At 43.3% G+C, this 19893-nt stretch overlaps 2 protein-coding genes across 4 annotated transcripts in view; one reads left to right on the forward strand and one right to left on the reverse strand.

Moving 5' to 3' along the window:
• The window catches only part of MED7 (mediator complex subunit 7), a 315410-nt gene that overhangs the window by 227653 nt on the left and 67864 nt on the right, over nt 1–19893 (reverse strand). The gene's annotated exons all lie outside the window — the stretch shown is intronic.
• CYFIP2 (cytoplasmic FMR1 interacting protein 2) overlaps nt 1–19893 on the forward strand; it is a 119188-nt gene that overhangs the window by 96934 nt on the left and 2361 nt on the right. For all 3 annotated transcript variants that reach the window (XM_012781578.3, XM_075996248.1, XM_012781581.3), the window contains 4 exons: nt 8809–8881; nt 9453–9547; nt 16234–16472; nt 17882–18029. In XM_012781578.3, the coding sequence (XP_012637032.1) occupies nt 8809–8881; nt 9453–9547; nt 16234–16472; nt 17882–18029 (555 nt within the window). The remainder of the gene's footprint in view (nt 1–8808; nt 8882–9452; nt 9548–16233; nt 16473–17881; nt 18030–19893) is intronic.

Genomic DNA, 19893 nt, shown 5'->3' on the forward strand with positions numbered 1-19893 from the left:
AAGACAAAAACATAATGCGTTAGTGTTGTCTTTTTGTTGCCTAAAAAAATCCAAGCTAAAAGTTATTTAAGAAATTGTTTTGATGATTCTCTCTAGGAAATCAGCTAAAAATCGTCATTTTTTTTTTTTACCCAGAAACAGAACATAATGGTAGAGTCTAATGCCAATCTACACAAATCGGCCATTTTTAGGATCACATTGAATCTGATTTTTTATAGGTATATGCTGAATATTGATGGTGTCCTTTAGCCAAGAGAAATCAAGTCCCCAATTAGCCTCATGGACTGAGTTGGGAACATTCAAGGTTTTTTGGTATTTGATGGAAATCCCTCATCCTGGTCCATCAGTTTTAAATTAAGTATAATACAAAAGGAAAATTTTAAGACTGAAAGCAATGCAAATATCAAATACCAATTCCTCAAAGCATTTTGATGTGGATTTCTTACAGTAAAAGTTTTGCATCCTGACTCCAAAAACCTTTTTGCTATTATTTACCATTAACAAAGAGCAGTTTTACAGTAGACCTTGGTTCTTATTAATCACCTAATGATTACTTTTCTCTGATCATATGTTAGTGGTTGTCATATTGTTAGAATAAGCAGCATTATCGGGATACCTGTTATATGCAAAAGTTACTGAATAGCAATTTTCACTCATTAACTCCCCCCAGAGAGAAACTTCTACAGGACAAGCTTATGGCAATCTCAAAAGGAGGGAATCACTAAAACGTTTTTTTTCTTTTTTTTGGTAGAGCAATTAATATATATTATTCACACCTCAGAAAACTCATCATGGTTAGATCCTGGTTCAGAAAAAAATGCTATAAAAGAAACATTTTAGGACTAGATGAGACTCTGTTTCTATTAAAAAAAATTAAAAATTAGCTGGGCATGGTGGTACATACCTGTAATCCCAGCTGTTCAGGAGGCTGAGGCAGGAGGATCACCTGAGCCCTTTTGTTTGAGGCTACAGTGAACAATGATTACACCACCACACTCCAGCCTAGGAAACAGAGTGAGACCCTGTCTCAAAAATAAATACATGAAATAAAAACATATCTGCTAATTTAGTAGTTTTTGACAGTCTTTGCCTGGAGGCTGAGTTAAGTATTTGCTGCATTCACAGAGGAAAATAACAAATGGCAAGTCAAAGGACACATGTTAAGTAACTAGAATATTGCTAAGGGTTCCTGGAAATCATGGACAGGAAATCTGTAGCTCGAGTGCCACTGCCCCTCTTCTAGTCCCTGGTGGACATTAGTCGATCCTGCTGCACCTGAATGTGGTGTCAGAATCCTCTCCAAAGGCAACTACTACCTGTCAATCATGGTGACACGTGAGATAACCCCAGGGCCATCGCTAGCACATATGTTGCCTCCAGGAAAATCAAGAAAAGGTATCCTTCCTCAAGGCATTTTACCTCCATAATTATATCAATGTATTTTGTTTTTAAAAAATCAATATATTTACTAGAAAACGATCATCATAAAGAATCAATCTCTGATGTGTTTGGCGCCCACCCACCAGGATGCAATGCCCTTGGGCAGTACACTCTCTGCACGAACCTTACTCTATATAGACCTCACACAGCAGCCCTGGGTGATACTTTTTGCCATCTCTGCTGGAGGAAGGTAACCTCTTCCCCCACCGGAGAAAAACAAGCAGGCACCAACCCTGATGAGTTGGCATCCTTAGCTCCCCGTGGAAGCAGCAGGGGTCTGAGACCCCTGGAAAGAAAGTGCCTGTTGTTCCGACATTCCTGCTTTGGTATCTTGGTGGCCACTTCCCTCCTAAAACACCCACTGGGCCAGATGCACAGTCCCATGTAGCCAGGCAATGGAGCAAGGCCCAGGACACTAACCAGATAGGACTCACCAGTCAGCTGTTTCTTTTTCAATGCAGCATGGTGGACACAGGACTATGGGTCTTTGTTCCAATTAAATGTCTAACTTAATTCCATTTTTATTTCTGGTCCATAGATTTGCTGATTTAACATTCTGTTAACTTGTAATAAACATAGTTCCCTGGGACCTTTGCCGATGTGTTGTGGGCCCCACCTCCTCCTCCCAGCACCCGGCATTTTGGTTGTAAAAGGTACGTGGTCTGAGGGTCAGAGTCCGCTGTACCTTGTGACAAGTAAGGGAAACTCAGATGCTGGGGACATGAACCACCCAGCAAGGTTCTGATTGGCCACTTAGAGTTTTAAAATCAGCATTCCCTACTTGAGACTTGCTAGAGCCACAGGGAATCCTCGTGCCTTTGTCCTTCTGAAAAAGATCCTTGTCCCATCTAGGGCAAGAAAACCCAGCAAGTGGAGCAGTACAAAAAGAGCAGGGTAAGATTGATATCAGAGAGGGTGATTGTCCTGTAGTCCCAGTGGCCACTTAGAGGTGAGGCCAGGCCTGGGGCAGCAAGAGGAGGCCAAGAGGCCGTAGCTCCAGTTCAGCCCCCATTTTTTCATGTAGTAAGTATAGCCGCATTTACCTATGTTTGACCTCTAGAAGAAGACACCATGCCTTGCAATTAAAGAACCGGTGGTGTTACATTTAGAGATAGTTACACAGAATAAGACTAAAAAGGCCACCAGAGGCTGAGGGGAAGGGACGAGTGGGTTACATCCCACGTGCTGTTTCAGAAAGGACAAACCTTAAGATCCAGAAATCCTAGCTTCAAGTCTTGCCTCTGTACTTAATAGCTATGGGACCCTGGGAAAAGTGTTAGATGCTGTAGGTGTTAGAAGCTTCATTTCCACGTTTGAAAAATGCTGGGGCCTTGTAAGGACCTACTTCGGAGTTCTTGATGATGAATGCACAGTGCCCAGAGCCTAGCAAGCAGCTGCTCAGTTACACGAGCCCCTCCCTCCCTCCCTCTTCCCACAGCAGACACTGCAGCAGCCTTTTCTGTGGGTCGTCTTAGCTGAGGGCCTGGCTCCTGAGGCCCACAGCCCTGCAGCCGGCTCATCTTCCCTCTGTCTGGGTTGCACCTTTCCTGCAGGTCAAAACCCTGCCCACCCAACAGGTATAAAATGCACCTTGACAAACAGCACTGAGTAAAATGCTCAGTGCCTTTCTTTCCCCAAAGAGCAAAGTGAATAATGTATTATTATAGACTCCTAGTCCTAGGGAAGGACCCTTCGAGACCATTTAATCCAACCTCTTCATTTTGTTCCATTTAAACCATTCTTAATTGTACATAAGAACAAATCAGATAATACAGGTGAGCTAATGCTGCAAAGCATGGTGCCAGGGCAGCCCATCTCAATCATTTCTGTTTCCAGTTCTGCTAGTTGTTATCCCCATAACACTTTAGATAATACTTATTGACTCCCTACTTGGAAAGATAAGATTTTAGCTCATTTTTTCCTCTCCCCCTTCCCTCTCAATATTTGATTATATTACTTATTGCTTCTGTTGTCTTCCCTTCTAATCATAGGTAATGCACTTCTTTTGGTAACATGATTCAGTATCTTAACTCTTTTCCATAAAAGACCAAAAGTCCAAGGAAACTACCACTCTTTGCACTTCTACCTCCTGCTCTTATCAGCTACACTTGTACTTTTGTATCATCACAGCTATAGTTTTTATAATATTTGTATGTTGTTCTGCATCTGCGATTGGTCCTTAAGTGTAGCCTAAATCAAAACAAAATGAAAACATACTATTTGCATGAAGCAAATATTTTTTCTTGCTAGACTGACCGGCATGCTAAGATTTCATTTCCTTCCCTCTGATGCCAGCAGCAAGACTCCAAAAAAGCTATTTTAAAGTTATAAAGTAGTTGCTTTTGGTTTTTTCTTTGAAATTAATTTTAAAGTAATATGTTTCATGTAGAAAACTTAGTAAATATATACAAGTAGGAAAAAACAGGAAGGGAGAATAGGATAGAAATTTAAAACACCTGGAAATTCTACATAGAGCATTTCTTTAAAATACTTCATGTCATTCACATAATCAGTAAAATTGAAAGGAAAATACTGCCCTTATTAAGAAGAAACATGAAGGCCAAAAAGAGGAGAATCTCTGTTCTAAGTCTCAATTCTCTTACATGTTGGGACATTCAGCTTTTATTCTATGTGGTTATTGAGCATTTATCGTATACCAGGCACTGTATACTATTGGGAATAAAATATGGTCAAAAATAGACATTGCCCCTATTTTAATGGAGGTTAAATTCCAGTGGGAAGAGGTAGATAATATCCAAATAGTCACATGTAGGAACGTACAATATAGATTAAGTTCAAATGCTGAAAAGGAAAAGAACTGGGTTCTTTTTAGGACATTTAACAAAAGACCCTACATGGGCAGAGAGAGATCGAGGGGGTCAGGGAAGCGTTCCTTGAAGGAATGATGCTTGAGTTGAGATGTGAAAGAAGAGTGGGCATTTACTAAGCCGAAGCAGTAGGGGGCAAGCGATGGATGAAGGAGAAGTCCAGAGAAAGCAAAGATTCTGTGATGGCACACAGACAAGCAGACAGAGCCAGGGGGACAGTGGGAGGGACCCGGACTGGGGTGGCTTCACAGGCCCAGGCAAGGAGCCTCCCTATCGGGGCATGGCTTGATGGGATCCCAGGCGGAGTGGATGACCTAGTGTGGATCCTTTAAGATTAGACCAGAGGGAGTCAGCATTAGCAGAGGCTCCCACAGTAGAAGCTTGTTTGGATCCCTTACACAGGCCTTTGTGTGCTCAAAAATGGATGTTTTTCTCAGTCACAATGACCTCAGCTAATGAATGCCAAACAAGTACCTTCCACCAAAGATGTTGCAGAGTGTGTTGCCACCTCATTATGTAAAAGGTCACATAGCTCATTCTCTTAGTACCTTCCAGGCAAATGCCTTCCCACCTCTGTTAGGAAACCACGTCCTCCTCTTCTTCTGCAGCTTCATTGATAGATGACATTGCAAAATCAAGAACACCCAGAGCAGAAAGCACCCTCCCAAAGAACCTCTGGAACACTCTGTCTCTCCAAAAAGAAATCTGCAGCAGATGTAAACTGAATAGAGCAGCAGTATTGCTCATGCTGTAGGCCACCAGAGCCTTCTTCCCCTCCCTTTATCCTGTAAGGTGGCTCTCAAGATCAATTTACCCATAATTAACAAAATATAAAGTTAATGGTTCATGCAATGGGCAACCTTTTAGTAATAAGACATTTTGAGAATCAGCAGAAATATTTGGAAGAGAGAAAGACAAGAAAAGTTGGCAGAGGGGCTGTGTGAACTAGTCCTCTGCTTGGAACAACTTCAGCAGCTCTTCGTTACACTTCAGATAAAATCCAGACTTAGGACCGTGCCTGTAAGGCCCTGCAAGATCTGGCTGCTCTAGACCTTTAGGGCCTCCTGCTGGGTAGACTGTAACTCTCCTCATCACTAGACCCCAGCTTTTTCCCTGCCCCAGGGCCTTTGCACTGCAGTGCCCTTACTTCATATCTATATACCTAGCTCCCTCACTTCACTCCATTCTCTGTTCATATTGTCATCCCTCAAAAAGATTTTTTCCCTAACCACCTGAAATAGCCCCCCCCTCTACTCTCCCTGTCACTCTCTAGTCTATGACCTATTATGTTTTATTACTACCATGTTTATATCTTTTTATCTGTCTCTGTCAACTAGTGTGTAAATTCCATGTGGGCAAAGATCTAGTCTAACTTGTTCAACATCATATCTGCAAAGCCTAAAGCAGTGTCTGGTCTTGATAAATATTTGTTGGGTGAATGGATGGATGGATGTTAACAGCAGCATTCTCATACTTGGAGGACTGTCATGTGGACAAATAAATGTATTTACTCATCCAATAGACATTTATGGGGTAACATTTAATAAATAGTTATTAAGAAACTATTATATGTGAGGCACAGGGGATAAGAAGCAAAATAGAGACACTGTCCCTGCCCTGAGGAGCTCTTAGCATTGTGGCAGTCAATGTGGAGAAATGTGCAAAGAATGAAGAGACAATGACAGTCAACTGGACATAAAGACTAATTGGTCTCAGGAGGTGAAGAAGATGTACCCTAGGGTCTAGGCTTGGACAGATAAGGAGATGACTGTGCTATTCTGTGACCAAGAAACCCCAGGTGGTAAGGAGAGACGATCATCTTTAGAAATGTTGAGCTGTGGAATATCCAAGTGGGGACATGCAGGCAAGGAGTTGAGTATCCAAGTCTGGAGCTTGGGAGAAAAGTCTGGGTGGAAATACAGATTTGATGAATCACAGGCAGTAAGTGGTGTTTCAAGTCATGGGAGTGGGAGATATAAACCAGGTGGGTAGAGTAAGAAGAAAACCAACATTTAAGAAATGGAATTTAAAACTTGCAAAGACACTGAAAAGGAGCAACCAAAATGGTAGAAACAAAAGAACACATTGTCGTAGCAGTTCAGGAGGACAGTGCCAAATATTTTAGAGACAACATGTAAGATGAGGACTGAAAGGTATTGAACTTGGTGACAAAGCAGTCCTTGGCCATCTGTGCTAGAGCCATTGCCGTGGCATGGTATGGCTGGGCGTGTTTCTGTTTGCGGAGGAGGGAAGTGAAGACTAGGAAATGGAGATGTGGAAAACTCTTAGAAGGTACCTAACCCTGAAGGAAAGGAGAGAGAGAGAGAGAAGGGTGGCAGAAGATGCTAGCTAGCAAAATATGTTCAGTGGCGCTCTGAAGGGCAGAACAAGAAAGGATCTAGGGTAGAAATATTGGGAGGCATCCTTGGCTTAGTACAAAACCAAACTTTCTAACCATTAGAGTTGTTCAAAAATGGATTGGGCTGCTTCTAGAAGAACTGAGCCCTTGATTGCTGGAGCTATGGCACAATGGCCTGAATGTTCTATTAGAAAAGGATAAAGGTGTCAAATTGGTAATCTTCCACCTTAAGAAACTGGAGAAAGAAAAGCACATTAAACCCAAACCAAGCAGAAGGAAGGAAATAATGAGCAGAAGTCAGTAACATTGAACACAGGAAAACAATAGAGAAATATGAATGAAACTAAAAGCTGGAGGGGGGTGGAACAAATCAATAAAATGGATAATCTCTAGCCAGATTGACCAAGGAAGACAAAAAAGACACAAATGACCAGGAATGAAAGAGAAATATCACTACAGACCCCACAAACATCAAAAGGACATTAAATGTATACTACAGATGATTCTATGCCCATAAATTAAACTTAGCTGAAAGAAGCCACAAACCCCCCAAAACTCACTCAAGATAAAAACTGGTAAGCTGAATAGTCCTATATTAAAGAAGTAGCATTCCGACTTATTAAAAAACTCCCCATAAAAAAAAAAACCATAGATGGTTTTACTTGTGAATTCTATCAAACATTTTAAGGAAGAAATAGTACCAATCCTGCACACTCTCCTGTAGAAAATAGAAAAGAAGGGAATTCTTTCCAACTTATCTTATGATGCCAACATTACCCTAATACCAAGACCAAAGACATTCAAAAGGAAAACTACAAATCAATATTCTTCTTCACGAGTATGGAGTAAAAATCCTCAACAGAATATTAGCAACTAAAATTGAGCAATACATAAAAAGGATAATGTATCATAATCAAGTGGGGTTTATTTCAGGAGCGCAAGGGTGGTTCATCATTGAAAAATCCATCGCTCTAATTCACAATGTGAATAGGAAAGAATAGCCTGATTGATCAATAAGCCAGGTTTTCGGTTAATATGCCCAATCAAAGGATCTAAGCTTAGATATAGCAATGAAGAGCAGGTTGTGTGATTTCCTGGCAAGGAGAGAAGCAAGTCAACTAAGAAAGAGAGGGGGTGGTTCCCCTCTGGCTAAGAAACTGAGAATTACAGTCAGATCCTGTGGGTTCCTCCGGAGGAACCAGCCCAGTGTGTTCTTCCTCTGGTATCCTCATTTCAAAGACTGAGCTGCAGTTAAAAAGCAGGAGTTTGGGGGTCCCCTCCTGAGCAGCCAGCAGTTCAGATTCCCAAGGAGGCAGTGTTCCAGCCAGGCCTGGGGTGGAGGAAGCCGAGGGTACCCACAGTCCTGATTTTCTCAGATACTTAGAATCCCATTGTGTCACAATATGAATGGCTCTTGGATTTTACCTAACCCAGATGCTCACAATTAAGAGGAAGCAAGCCCCCGTGGAGGGTGGCTTTGCCAGGCCCTTTTCTTCCCCTGTTTTTAAAGCCAGTGATCATGAGCTGGTCCCAGGACAGTAAACCCGTAAGACCACATCTTCCATCCGAACCTAACCAAACATTCCCCTCCAACCATTGCATATTTGCTTTTAGGCCTACCTTTGTGCTTCACAAGTCACCACCTAAACCAATCTGGCCTGGGTTCTAAGTCCCTCTTTTTCTAGTTGATGTCTGGTGTGGAGAAAACCAATCAGACACGGGCCTTTTCACAGAGTTCTCCTGGATTAATGGATTGGAGGATTGGCCCAGCTGCCTGCTTCAAGGCTACAGACCCCACAACCAACCACAGAGATACAGAGTCTGAGGCCCATCATCTATGACTCCTCTGTTGTTCATTCTAATTCTTCAACAGATTCCTTAGAAAATTATGGTAAAAAGGCATTGAGCTCCTCTTGTGTGTCTAGGACTGTGCTATGAGGTTATGCATTCTCTCATTGAATCCTCACAACCACCCATTAAAACAGGTACTGTTCTCATCCTCATTTTGCAGATAAATAAGACTCAAAAAGCTGAGTAACTCACCCAATATCACACAGCTAATAAATAGAAGAGCCACCATTTGAATCCAGGTCTGGCTAGCCCCAGTGCTCAAGTTTTTAGGAATGAACATTCCTCCCGGTTTAAAATGAAAACTGTTTTCCTTTGCCTCCATCTCTGCAGTCTCAGGAGGAAGTCTGCGATTTGCTCCATGCTGCACCCTTCCAGAACATCTTGCCCCGAGTCTACATCAAAGGTAAGAAGCAAGCCACTGCCAGCAGCTGGCTAGCCGGCTTGCATTCCCTTATGCTCACATCCTTGCTAACCCAGTCAACTCAGATCTGCACTGCCAGAAAGAGGTTAGAGCTTTGGATACCTATTGCATAAAAGTCACAGAATCACAGAATTAGAAGTGACACTCCAGGCCTTGCTCCTTCTAGAATATACATAATATCGCTATCTAGCATTGGTTTAAATTCCCAAGTATACCACTATGCACTTTATCCATCCATGTAACAAAACTGTATTTTTACCCCCTAACTCTATAAAAATGTTTAAAAAGCAAAAAGAAAATTGCTTGAGTGATAGAGAACTCACCAGTCCCAAAGTAGATAATTGCATTGTTGGACGGAGATCCTAGAAAATGTTTCCCTGTAGGGAGTCCTCATCGTACTTTCTAGAACCAAGGAGAACAGTTCTGCCTGCTCCATGCAAGTTTTGGGACACATACACACTACATACACATCATCAGGTCCTCTGAGCACTTACCTTGCCCGGTCACCTGGGGTTCCCCGAGTCTCATTTTCTGCTCTGCTGCTCCTTTGCAGAGGGGGAGCGCCTGGAGGTCCGAATGAAACGTCTGGAAGCCAAGTACGCCCCTCTGCACCTGGTCCCTCTGATAGAGCGGCTGGGGACTCCTCAGGTACGGACCTTGCATAACGGGCTCTGCGGATCAAAAGGAACTTTAGAGGGAGAGCATTTGGCCTAACCCCCTCATTTTACAGGTAGGAAAACTGAGGCCCAAAGAAGGAAAAAGAGTGTCCAAAACTGTAAAGCTGGTTAGTGGCAGGAGCAGGTCTGGAATAAGGTTTATTAAGCCAGGCCTGGGTGTTTTTTTTTTCTCTACTTGTGTCATGTATCCTGCCAAAAAAAGTAGCTGCTCATTTAAACAGGTATCTACTACTCCCCTGCCAGGGATCATAATTCTGCTGTGTTCTCTCTCCATACACCCTGTGAGCCGGTAGTGCACTTCTAGATATTTTTGCTAAAGAAACACAGGAACACAAGATGCTTTACTGTAACACTGTTAAAGCAAAAAGTAGAAACAACCTAAACATCTATCAGTAAAGCATTGACTACATAAAATGTGGTCTAGTCATCTAATTGCATACTTAGCATTTACTGAATACATAATAATGAAAAGGGAAAAGTAGATCTAAGCACATAAGTGTGAATCGATCATAAACACATGGCAAGTAGATAAAGCAAGCTGCATTAAAATTCACACAGAAAGATGCCATTTGGTCTTTTTTTTTTTTTTAAATGCATACAATAAAACCACGTAAGTAAAACTTTTCCTGAAAATATCTGGAATGATACACAGTTAAGTTTATAAAGGTGGCAAGCTCTGAAGAGAGATGGAGACAGAGATTGAGTAGAGGGTGAGGGAATCAAAGACAACTTCAGCTTTGCCTGGAATGTTCTCATATTTGCAAAGGTGAATGAGTTCATCTGTTAAATTCTGTACTCAGACAGGACCCCCCCAGCCCCCTGCCTTCAGAGAATTCACGGACTATGCAGGGAGCAGAAAGGAAACGAAATGGGGGCAGAGAGGGGCAACAAAAAGTATGTGCTAGGTCCTCCCCAGTTGATTTAAGCAAGCTTCACATTTTGGGGGCAGGCAGGGGAAGAATTCAGGAAGGAAGGAAACAGGGCACCGTAGTGAGACTGTTGAAAAGATTTGGGATTGAAATCTGCTCTTAGACTCTGGGACTCACATTGCAGCAGTCCTCTCTGGTGCTTGTCACCAAGGGCAGAAGGACCCCCAGCCTCAGCAGAGGCCAGAAGGCGGCTTCTCTTTTGGAAAAGCCTGGCAAGTATTTGGAGCACAATGCAGAGTCCCCTCTGCACAGGTGTCATGCAGATGAAGCCACCAACCACCTACTGCAAACAGTACCTAAAAGCTAAGTGGCATTTGCATTCTTTGACTCACCTGCAGAGAGAGCTCAGATACTGTAGAATGCGCGCACATTTTCTTTTTTGGCCTTCAGAGGCTGAACGGAGGAGATCCTCTAAAATGATTTCCTTTTAGGGAGAAATCCTCCAAGTCAGTGACATGGAAACGCGTCTGGTCCACTGCTGGTGTCATCCTACAAGAATCCAGCCTCTCGTGCCCAAGGTTTGGCATGTGTTTCCACTTAGAGAGGACTGAATTCCATCCCCGTTCTGGTGAACGGCCACTTCCTTGGGACTGATAGAAATCTCCATTTGTCAAACGCTGAGCATTTAACAAACAAAAGCCTAGACATTCCGTGAGAGAGGAAATGCCAGTTTTATAAGTCTCCCATCCTCAAGAAATAGTCCAAAACTTAGTCATTCCATAGACCAAAGAAAAGTTAACAGAACATTAACTTCCAAGCTCTCTGGGGCTCGGGGTGATCGTATAGTATCTAGCTCAGTGACAGAGGACCTCTGCAACAGATTTGAAGCCAGGAAGTTTGAGCAGTATTGCATTGTTGGCATTGTTGCTGAGACAAATTGAGGTGACCTGGTTTGTTGCCCCATACTATCATGGAAGGAAAACTCTTGGGGTCAAAAAAACAGGGGTCTTTGTCCCAGATCCACCCCTGAATTATCTAGTACAAGCCATTTTTCAGTCTTTGTTTTCCCATCTTTGAAATGGGATAAGAGCTATTTTACCTCCTTCACTGAGCCACCTTTCTTGATTGCTATGATAAACAAATAAGTATGAAAATTCCAAAAAAACAAAGGATTATTAAGAAGGAATATTAAGAAGCTCTGACTTGAGGGGGGATGGGTGGCAAGGGCAATATATATAACCTTAACAACAATTGTACCCCCATAATATGATGGAATAAAAAAATAAATAAAAACTTAAAAAAAAATCTCCTCCTCCACAGGATACTAAATGTAATCAAAGCACCTCATACAGGCATGATTTCAATGTGGTTTCACAAGCATTTTCTCTGTTCCCTTGTTAACTTAGAAAAGAGTGGCACAGAATGAGAGAGAAAAACACCTCCACTGAGTGGAATAGAAAAATAGTGGATAAGATCTACATTAAACACACACTCCATATATAACAGGGAGCCACAAACTGGGGGTGTTTACAGTAAACAATCTATAAAGCACTTTTTCAAAGCAAAAAGATGATGCTAGACATACAAAAAGAACAAAGAAAACCCACAACATAAAAAATATGCCAACAAACATAGAAAAAGTATTCAGCCTTACTAGTAATCAATGAAATGCAAGTTCAAAGAATGAGGTACAATTTTTCCTATCTCAAGTTGTTAAAGAACCTTTTTTAAATAACAGAGTTTATGAGGGCACAAGGAGCAAGCATCACAAAGGTAGATGTATAGGGGTCAGCGTTTCCTGAGACTAGTTTGCCACTAAGTAGCAAAGGCCTTTTAAAATATTTATACTCATTGACCCCTCTATTACTAAGTATTTATCCTAATAAAATGACGAGAAATAGGTGCACAAAGTTTTATGTATAAGGGTCGTTGCCATAGAATTTTGGTAATAGTGAAAATTTGTAAACAATTTAAGATAACCAAGAGTAGAGGGGTAAATCATTGTGTATCATCAATGGCCATTTTATGTAGCCATTAAAAAAATCAAGTAGCCATTTTAAAAATCATGAAAATATTTACAGAAGTGAGTTTTTAAATTGTTGGTATATAAAGAGAAAAAAAAGCAATATAGATAGCATGATCCAAATTTTATTAATATAAAAAAACAAACAAATTTTATTAATATATAGATGTACACACATACATAAACACAAATCACACATCAATATTTTAGGAATGCTCATCTCTGGAAAGGAGGGTTTATGGGATATTTTTATTTTCTTATATAAAACTTTAAAAAATTTTTTTCCAAGTTTTACCCAATGATTAAGTATGACTTTTGCAGTTCACAGAAAGATCTGTGAGGGAGAACACTTTTTCTAAGGAAAGGAACAAAGTCCTTAACCGTGCCAGCCAAGGCCTTTTGCATTGATTGTGGTCGGGGGGGGGGTCACCGGAGTTCAAAGTCTGTCTGCAGATTGATAAACTCAGTTGCCAATTCTTCTAGTTCCCCCCACCAGGACTCCCCAGCCCTGAGGACTGATTCCAACTAACCAAATGCACAGTAGATTGATTAGTAAACCAGAACTCTGTAGCAATTTGTAAGAGAGAATATTCTGGACTGGAGAACAAATTAGGGCCCTTTATTTACCGAGTGTCTCCACTGCAGCAGACACTGTTTTTCTGAAGTGCAGAGCCCTTTTAGCAGCCAGAAGGAACAGAATCAGAATGAAGAGAATAAGAACAGACACGAGCACAGGCTTGGGATTTTTTTTAAAAAGAGCTCTCTCTACTCTAGCTAGCTGCGGCCTCTGGAGTGATCCTCCTCTCCCGCCAGCTGGCTCTGCCCGTTGGATCAAGATGAGTCACCGTGAATCAGGGTTCCCTCTTCTTTGTGTTTAAAACACACACTGGCAAACTCTTCTTCTCCAATTCGTCTTTTTCCTATACTTTTTTTTTGGCTCATTGTTGTCGTGACAACTTCATGCATGGCCCACATTTGTCACAGGCCCCCACATCCGTGTTTGCTGACTTAATTTCCCTCCACGATTCACGGTCGCCCTCTTCCCAGCTTTGGGGGGAAGTCGGGCAGGTGCCTCCCAGCCACCTGCTGAATGGGCTCTTCGGGAAGTCCTCTCAGCTGGGAAGCTGATCCCACGGGTGTCCTGAGGGTCCCTCAGAAGCCAGCCCCTTTCAGCTTTGTCCTCAGACTTGGAGACGTTACTTTGACCTTAGATTTTAATATTTATCTTACTTTGCAGATGGTAGAACCTTTAGCCCTAGATGCTTTTATTCATAATGCATACATACGGTAATGTATTTTGACATCTAGTCAGCTGATTATTAGATCTGCAGGAGCCAGATGAGAAGCCAGTTTACCTAATAGAGATTCGTTTGCAATTGTCAAAGAAGGACTTCTAACTAGAGGAAACAATTGTGTTAGCTCAGTGGCAAAGTTTGAAAGATTAGCATATGCTCATTGTAACACATTCAGCTGTATTAGAAGTGTTTCAAGTGCAAAGTGAAAATCCCACTCACTTCTCCAAAGCCCATCTGTTCCCACAACTGATGTTAATCTTTCTAAAAGATTTCTACACACACACACACCCCACACATACTTTTGTTTGTGGGATTGTGTGTTGTTGATGGTTTTTAATAAGATTGTAGTACATATCCTTTTCTTATTCACTTTGCAGTTTAACCATAGAGCTAGACTGGGAACCAAATCTAAGTTTTACCACTCACTGGCTGCCTTCTCTGAACCTCAGTTTCTTCATCTGTAAAGTGGGGATAATAATGGTACCTACCTCATGGGAATGAATGGAGTTAATACCTATCACAGGGCCTGGTTTATTATATTTACTGGTATGAACTAGTAGTAGTTACAGTAGTAGTAGTACTACCAGTAGCATCACTTCAGTCTTATCAATGGCAACCTGGCAGGGGTGGTTTTTTTTGTTTGTTTTTATTTCAAAATATTAAGGGAGTGTTTTTGTTACATGGATACCTTGTATAATGCTTAAGTCAGGGCTCTTGGTGTGCCCATCCCCAGAATAGATACATTTTTATCCCACACCCCTCAACTCCCTCTTTCTTGGTGTCTCATGTCCTTCGTGATGCTTTGCACTAGTGTGTGCCTATGTTTGGCACCCACTTGTTAGTGAGAACACGTGTTTGGTTTTTCATTTCTGAGATACTTCACTTAGGATAATAGTCTCCACTTCCATCCAAGTTACTGCAAATGATATTTTATTCCTTTTTATGGCTGAGTAGTATTCCATGGTGTGTGTGTGTGTGTGTGTATATATATATACACACACACATATATATATATACACACACACACACACACACACACACACACACACACCCCATGTTTCTTTATCCACTCATGAATTGAAGGGCACTTGAGTCCACATCTTTGCAATTGTGAATTGTGCTACGATAAACATTCGAATGCAGGTGTCTTTTTAATAAACTAACTTCATTTCCTTTGGGTAGATAGCCAGTAGTGGGATTGCTGGATCCAATGGTAGGTCTACATTTCTTTCTTTGAGGAATCTCATACTGTTTTCCATAGAGGTTATATTAATTTGCAGTCCCAACAAGAGTGCATAAGCATTCCTTTCTCTGTGCATCTATGCCAGCATCTGTTGTTTTTTGACTTTTTAATAATGGCCATTTATTAAATAGGGATAAGGTGATATTTCGTTGTAGTTTTAATTTGCATTTCCCTGATTAGCGATATTGAGCATTTTTTTCATGTTTTTTGGCCATTTGTCTATCCTCTTTCAAAAAATTTCTGTTCATTTCTTTTACCCACTATTTGATGGAGTTGTTTTTTTCTTGATTTGTTTGAGTCCTTTGTCCACATGTATAGTTTGGAATATTTTCTCCCATTATGTAGGTTGTCTATTCACTCTGTTGATTTCCTTTGCTGTGCAGAACCTTTTTAATTTAATTAATTCCCATTTCTTTCTTTTTGTCATTGTGTATTTGCTTTTGGGATCTTAGTCATAAATTCTTTGCCTATGCCAATGTCTAGATGAGTTTTTCCTACATTTTCTTCTTGAATTTTTATGGTTTCTTACCTTACATTTAAAAGTCTTTTATCCATCTTGAATTAATTTTTATATATGGCAGGAGACAGGAGTCTTGTTTCATTTTTCTACATGTGACTATTCAGTTTTCCCAGCACCATTTATTGCATAGGGCATCCTTTCTCCCGTGTATGTTGTTGTCTGCTTTGTTGAAGATTGGTTGGTTGTAGGTAGATGGTTTTATTTCTGGGTTCTCTCTTCTGTTCCATTGGTCTATGTCTCTACTTTTATACCAGTACCATGCTATTTTAGTTACTATTGCCTTGTAGTATTATTTGAAGCCAGATAATGTGATGCCTGTCATTTTGTTCTTTTTGCTTAAGATTGCTTTGGCTATTTGGGCTCTTTTTTGGTTCCAAATGAAGCTTACATTTAATTTTTCTAGATCTGCAAAACATTACATTAGTATTTTGATGGGGATTGTATTGGATCTATCATAATTTTTTTAAAAAAAAATCATTCTTCTACTGATGATTCCTGGATTTAATTAACAGAAATGAGACGTACCACCAGACTTCCCTGCTGTTGCACTCGGGTTTATAAAATGAATACCCTGTTCTTAGCAAGACATCAGTTCTGATGAATGAATTCCAGGTGCAGCCAGCTCCAGTGGTTGGGCCTCTCTGACAGGAGGTGGCAGATGAGGTCTGAGATGTGCACAGAAGGTTCACATGCCCTTCCATTCCCAGCAAATCGCCATCGCTCGGGAGGGGGACCTGCTGACCAAGGAGCGGCTGTGCTGTGGCCTGTCCATGTTCGAGGTCATCCTGACCCGCATTCGGAGCTACCTGCAGGACCCCATCTGGCGGGGCCCGCCCCCCACCAACGGCGTCATGCACGTGGATGAGTGCGTGGAGTTCCACCGACTGTGGAGCGCCATGCAGTTCGTCTACTGCATCCCCGTGGGGACCAACGAGTTCACCGCTGAGTGAGTACCCCCAGGAAGGCAGGGTCACCCCAACCTGCTTGTGCCCCTGTGTGTCACCAGGCTGCCAGAGCTCAGCCCAAAAGGTGGGCAGCCAACAACTATTAATTGAATTTGTTGGCCCCTATGCCGGGTGCCGGACATCCAATAGTGCAGAGCAAAAGTAGGCAGTCCCTGGCCTCACGGAGCTCACGTCGCCAAGGGGGAGACAAGAACCATAGATGTAGGGGACATCAAATGAGGTTGCGTGGCAGCAAGGGTAGGCAGGCTGGCAGGTGCCAGAGGAGAGAGGTTGAGGGGGTTCTCAGGCTTCAATTCGCAGACCAGAACTGAGCCTTGAGCAATGCCTGGCATTCAAATCGACAGAAGGAAGAAGGGGACATTCCAGGAGAGGCAGCAGGTGGCAGAGGCTGAAATGGAATTGTACACAAGGGCGCAGCATGGGGCTGTGAGAGCTCTCGGGGCCTCGTCTTTCCAAGTCTAGAAGCTGGACTGACTGCAGTGGCGGGAGCGAGCCCAGGGAGGGGCTGGCAGTAAGAACCTCGCCGCCTACCTCACCTCCCACCAAACTCTACTCCTGGAAAATGAGGAGCCTCTAGGAGTCCCCGAGAAGACAGCAGGGGGAAGGCAGGCGAGACCTGCACTCCAGAAGCCAAGAATGCTGAGAAGAGTGGGGGCCAGAGAAGCCTTTCCCAGGAAGGGGTGCTGGGACGGGTGGGAAGGCAGGCGTGCTGCGTGAGGCTGTTTCAGGGCAGCTCTGGGCCCACACGCTTCCGGCACAGGCTGGAGCAGTGGGGACCCCTGCCCAGTGCAGGCTGGGATACTGCTTGAGGACAAGAGGACAGCCAAGGGCTGACCCCACTGCCGTCCAAATTGCCCACACGTCTCAAGCTTGGGAGCTGCGGTCGGAGCTACGTCAGAGCCGGGAGCACTGGGCCTCCCGAGCCCGGCAGCGTCCACCCGCCGTGCCCTGGGCCTTCCCTCTTAGCCTGCTCTGGCCAGTTGGTCCCCTGGTGTGAAGTGGCCCTTCACCCCACAGCGGCCCCTCTGGCTTCTCTACAGAGCCAAGACAGCTTCTCCTTTGATCTGCCTGAAATATCAGCCACACAATCCTCAAGGGCCCGTTGGGGTCTTTCCTTGAAAATTTGTGTCTTGTTCAGAGCTGATTTTTCTTACGTCAGTGACGCAAACAGGCTGACACCTCTTTGTGTTTGGAAGGGCCTAAAATATAACCACAGCCCCTGGAATTGATGAGTCTACCATTACAGCTTCCCTTGCACCCATTTTACAGATTAAGAGACTTGGCCCCAAGGCAGGCTGCTCGCTGGCTGTGCTTTTGGCCCAGGTGAGACTCCTGCCCTCCCCACGTCCCCTCTGCCCCTCACCCAGCTGCCTTTTCTCCCTGCTCCCAGGCAGTGTTTCGGTGACGGCTTGAACTGGGCCGGCTGCTCCATCATCGTCCTGCTGGGCCAGCAGCGTCGCTTCGACCTGTTCGACTTCTGTTACCACCTGCTGAAGGTGCAGAGGCAGGACGGGAAGGATGAGATCATAAAGAACGTGGTAAGCAGGCTGGTGGCCGGGCCTGGGCGGTGGGGCCGGGCCAACAGCCAGGCTTTCCCCAGAAAGGAAGGGAAGGGTGCGCGGCACCTGGAGGCCAACTCCCCACCCCACAGGTTGGTGCAAAGACAGGGACCTGCTTGGGGGAAGCCGTGAGTCACTTGCTCGTAACCTACTGCCATGAATCAGGTCGCCCCAGAGGGCAGGGCTGGGCTCCAGCCCTGAAATGCAGCTTCCCCTGGCTCAGCCAGACTCTGCCCACGCTGGTCCCTCACCTGGGCAGACGTTCACCCAACGCTGACGCCGTGCGGGGCGCTGGGATGGGATGGGTGCCGGTGTGCGGTGGGCAGGACTGCAGGGCAGGGAGCGGGTGGCAGAGAAGGCTTCCCACGGAGGATGGTGCTTGGGCTGAGTCCTGCATGGCCAGCAGCAAAGAGCCAGGCAGAACTGGAGTGTGGGGCTTTCGAGAATGTTCCAGACCCGGGGAACGGCCATAGCAAAGGCACAGAGGCGTGAAGGTGAATCAGAGAGTGAGAGGGTTTTTTAATGGTGATAAAATATACATAAAACTTTAAGCATACAGCCCAGTGGCATCCAGTACACTCACATTGTTGTGCAGCCATCACCACCATCCATCTCCAGAACTTTTTCCTTTTCCCCAGCCGAAACTCTGTGCCCATTAAAAAATAACTCCACACTCTTACCTCCCCAAGCCCTTGGCAACACCATTCTACTTCCTGTCTCTATGAATTTGACTATTCTCCGTGCCTCATATAAGTGGAATCATACGGTATTTGTTTGTGACCGACTTATTTCACTTAGCATAATGTCCTCCAGGTTCATCCACGTAGCCTGTGTCAGAATTTCCATCCCCTTTATGGCTGCATAATATTCCATCGCGTGTATACCCAACGTTTTTGTCTATCAGTTCATCCATCAATGGATGCGTGTGTTGTTTCCACCTTCTTGATTTTGTGGAAAATGGTTAATTCTAGCTGTTGTGAAACACAGGTGTACACATAACTCTTCGAATTCCTGCTTTCAAGTTTTTTGAGTAAATACCAGAAGTGAAATTTGCTGGATCCTATGGCAAGTCTGTGTTTGGTTTTTTGAGGAACTGCCATACTCTTTTCCACAGCAGCTGCACAATTGTTCATTCCCAGCAGCGGCTCGTAAGCGTTCCAAATTCACATCCTCATCAGCACTTGTTTTCTGCATTTTATGATAGCCATCCTGATGGGTGTGAAGTGTTATTGTGGTTTTGATTTCCATTTCCCTAATGATTGTTACCGTTGAGTGTCATATCATGTGTTCCTGGCCATTTGTATATCTTCTTTGCAGTAATGTCCTTCCAAGTCATTTGTTCATTTTTTAATTGGGTTATTTCTGTTGTTGACTTTTTAAAATATATTCTGGATATTAATCCCTTATCAGATGTGATTTGCGGTATTTTCTTCTGTTCCACGGGTTGCCTTTTCATTCTGTTGATAGTGTCCTTTGATGTCCAGGAGTTTTCAGTCTTGATGTAATCCAGTTTTTTCTTTCTTGCCTGTGCTTTTGGTGGCACATGCAGGGTATCATTGCTAAATGCAATGTTGTAAAGATTTGTCCCTGTTTTCTTGTAATAATTTTATAGTTTTAACGCTTACATTTAAGTCTTTGATCCATTCTGAGTTAATTTTTTTGTATCTGGTATAAGGTAAGGGTCCAGCTGTATGCACGTGGATACCCATTTTCCAAACACCATTTGTTGAGAAGACTATTCTTTTTACCCATTGAATGGTCTTGGCACCCCTAGCAAAAATCATTTGATGTACATACATGTCATGGTGTATTTCTGGGTTCTCTATTCTATTCCATTTGTCTC

Source organism: Microcebus murinus, chromosome 21 (assembly GCF_040939455.1).
Source record: "Microcebus murinus isolate Inina chromosome 21, M.murinus_Inina_mat1.0, whole genome shotgun sequence".
Taxonomy (NCBI): domain Eukaryota; kingdom Metazoa; phylum Chordata; class Mammalia; order Primates; family Cheirogaleidae; genus Microcebus; species Microcebus murinus.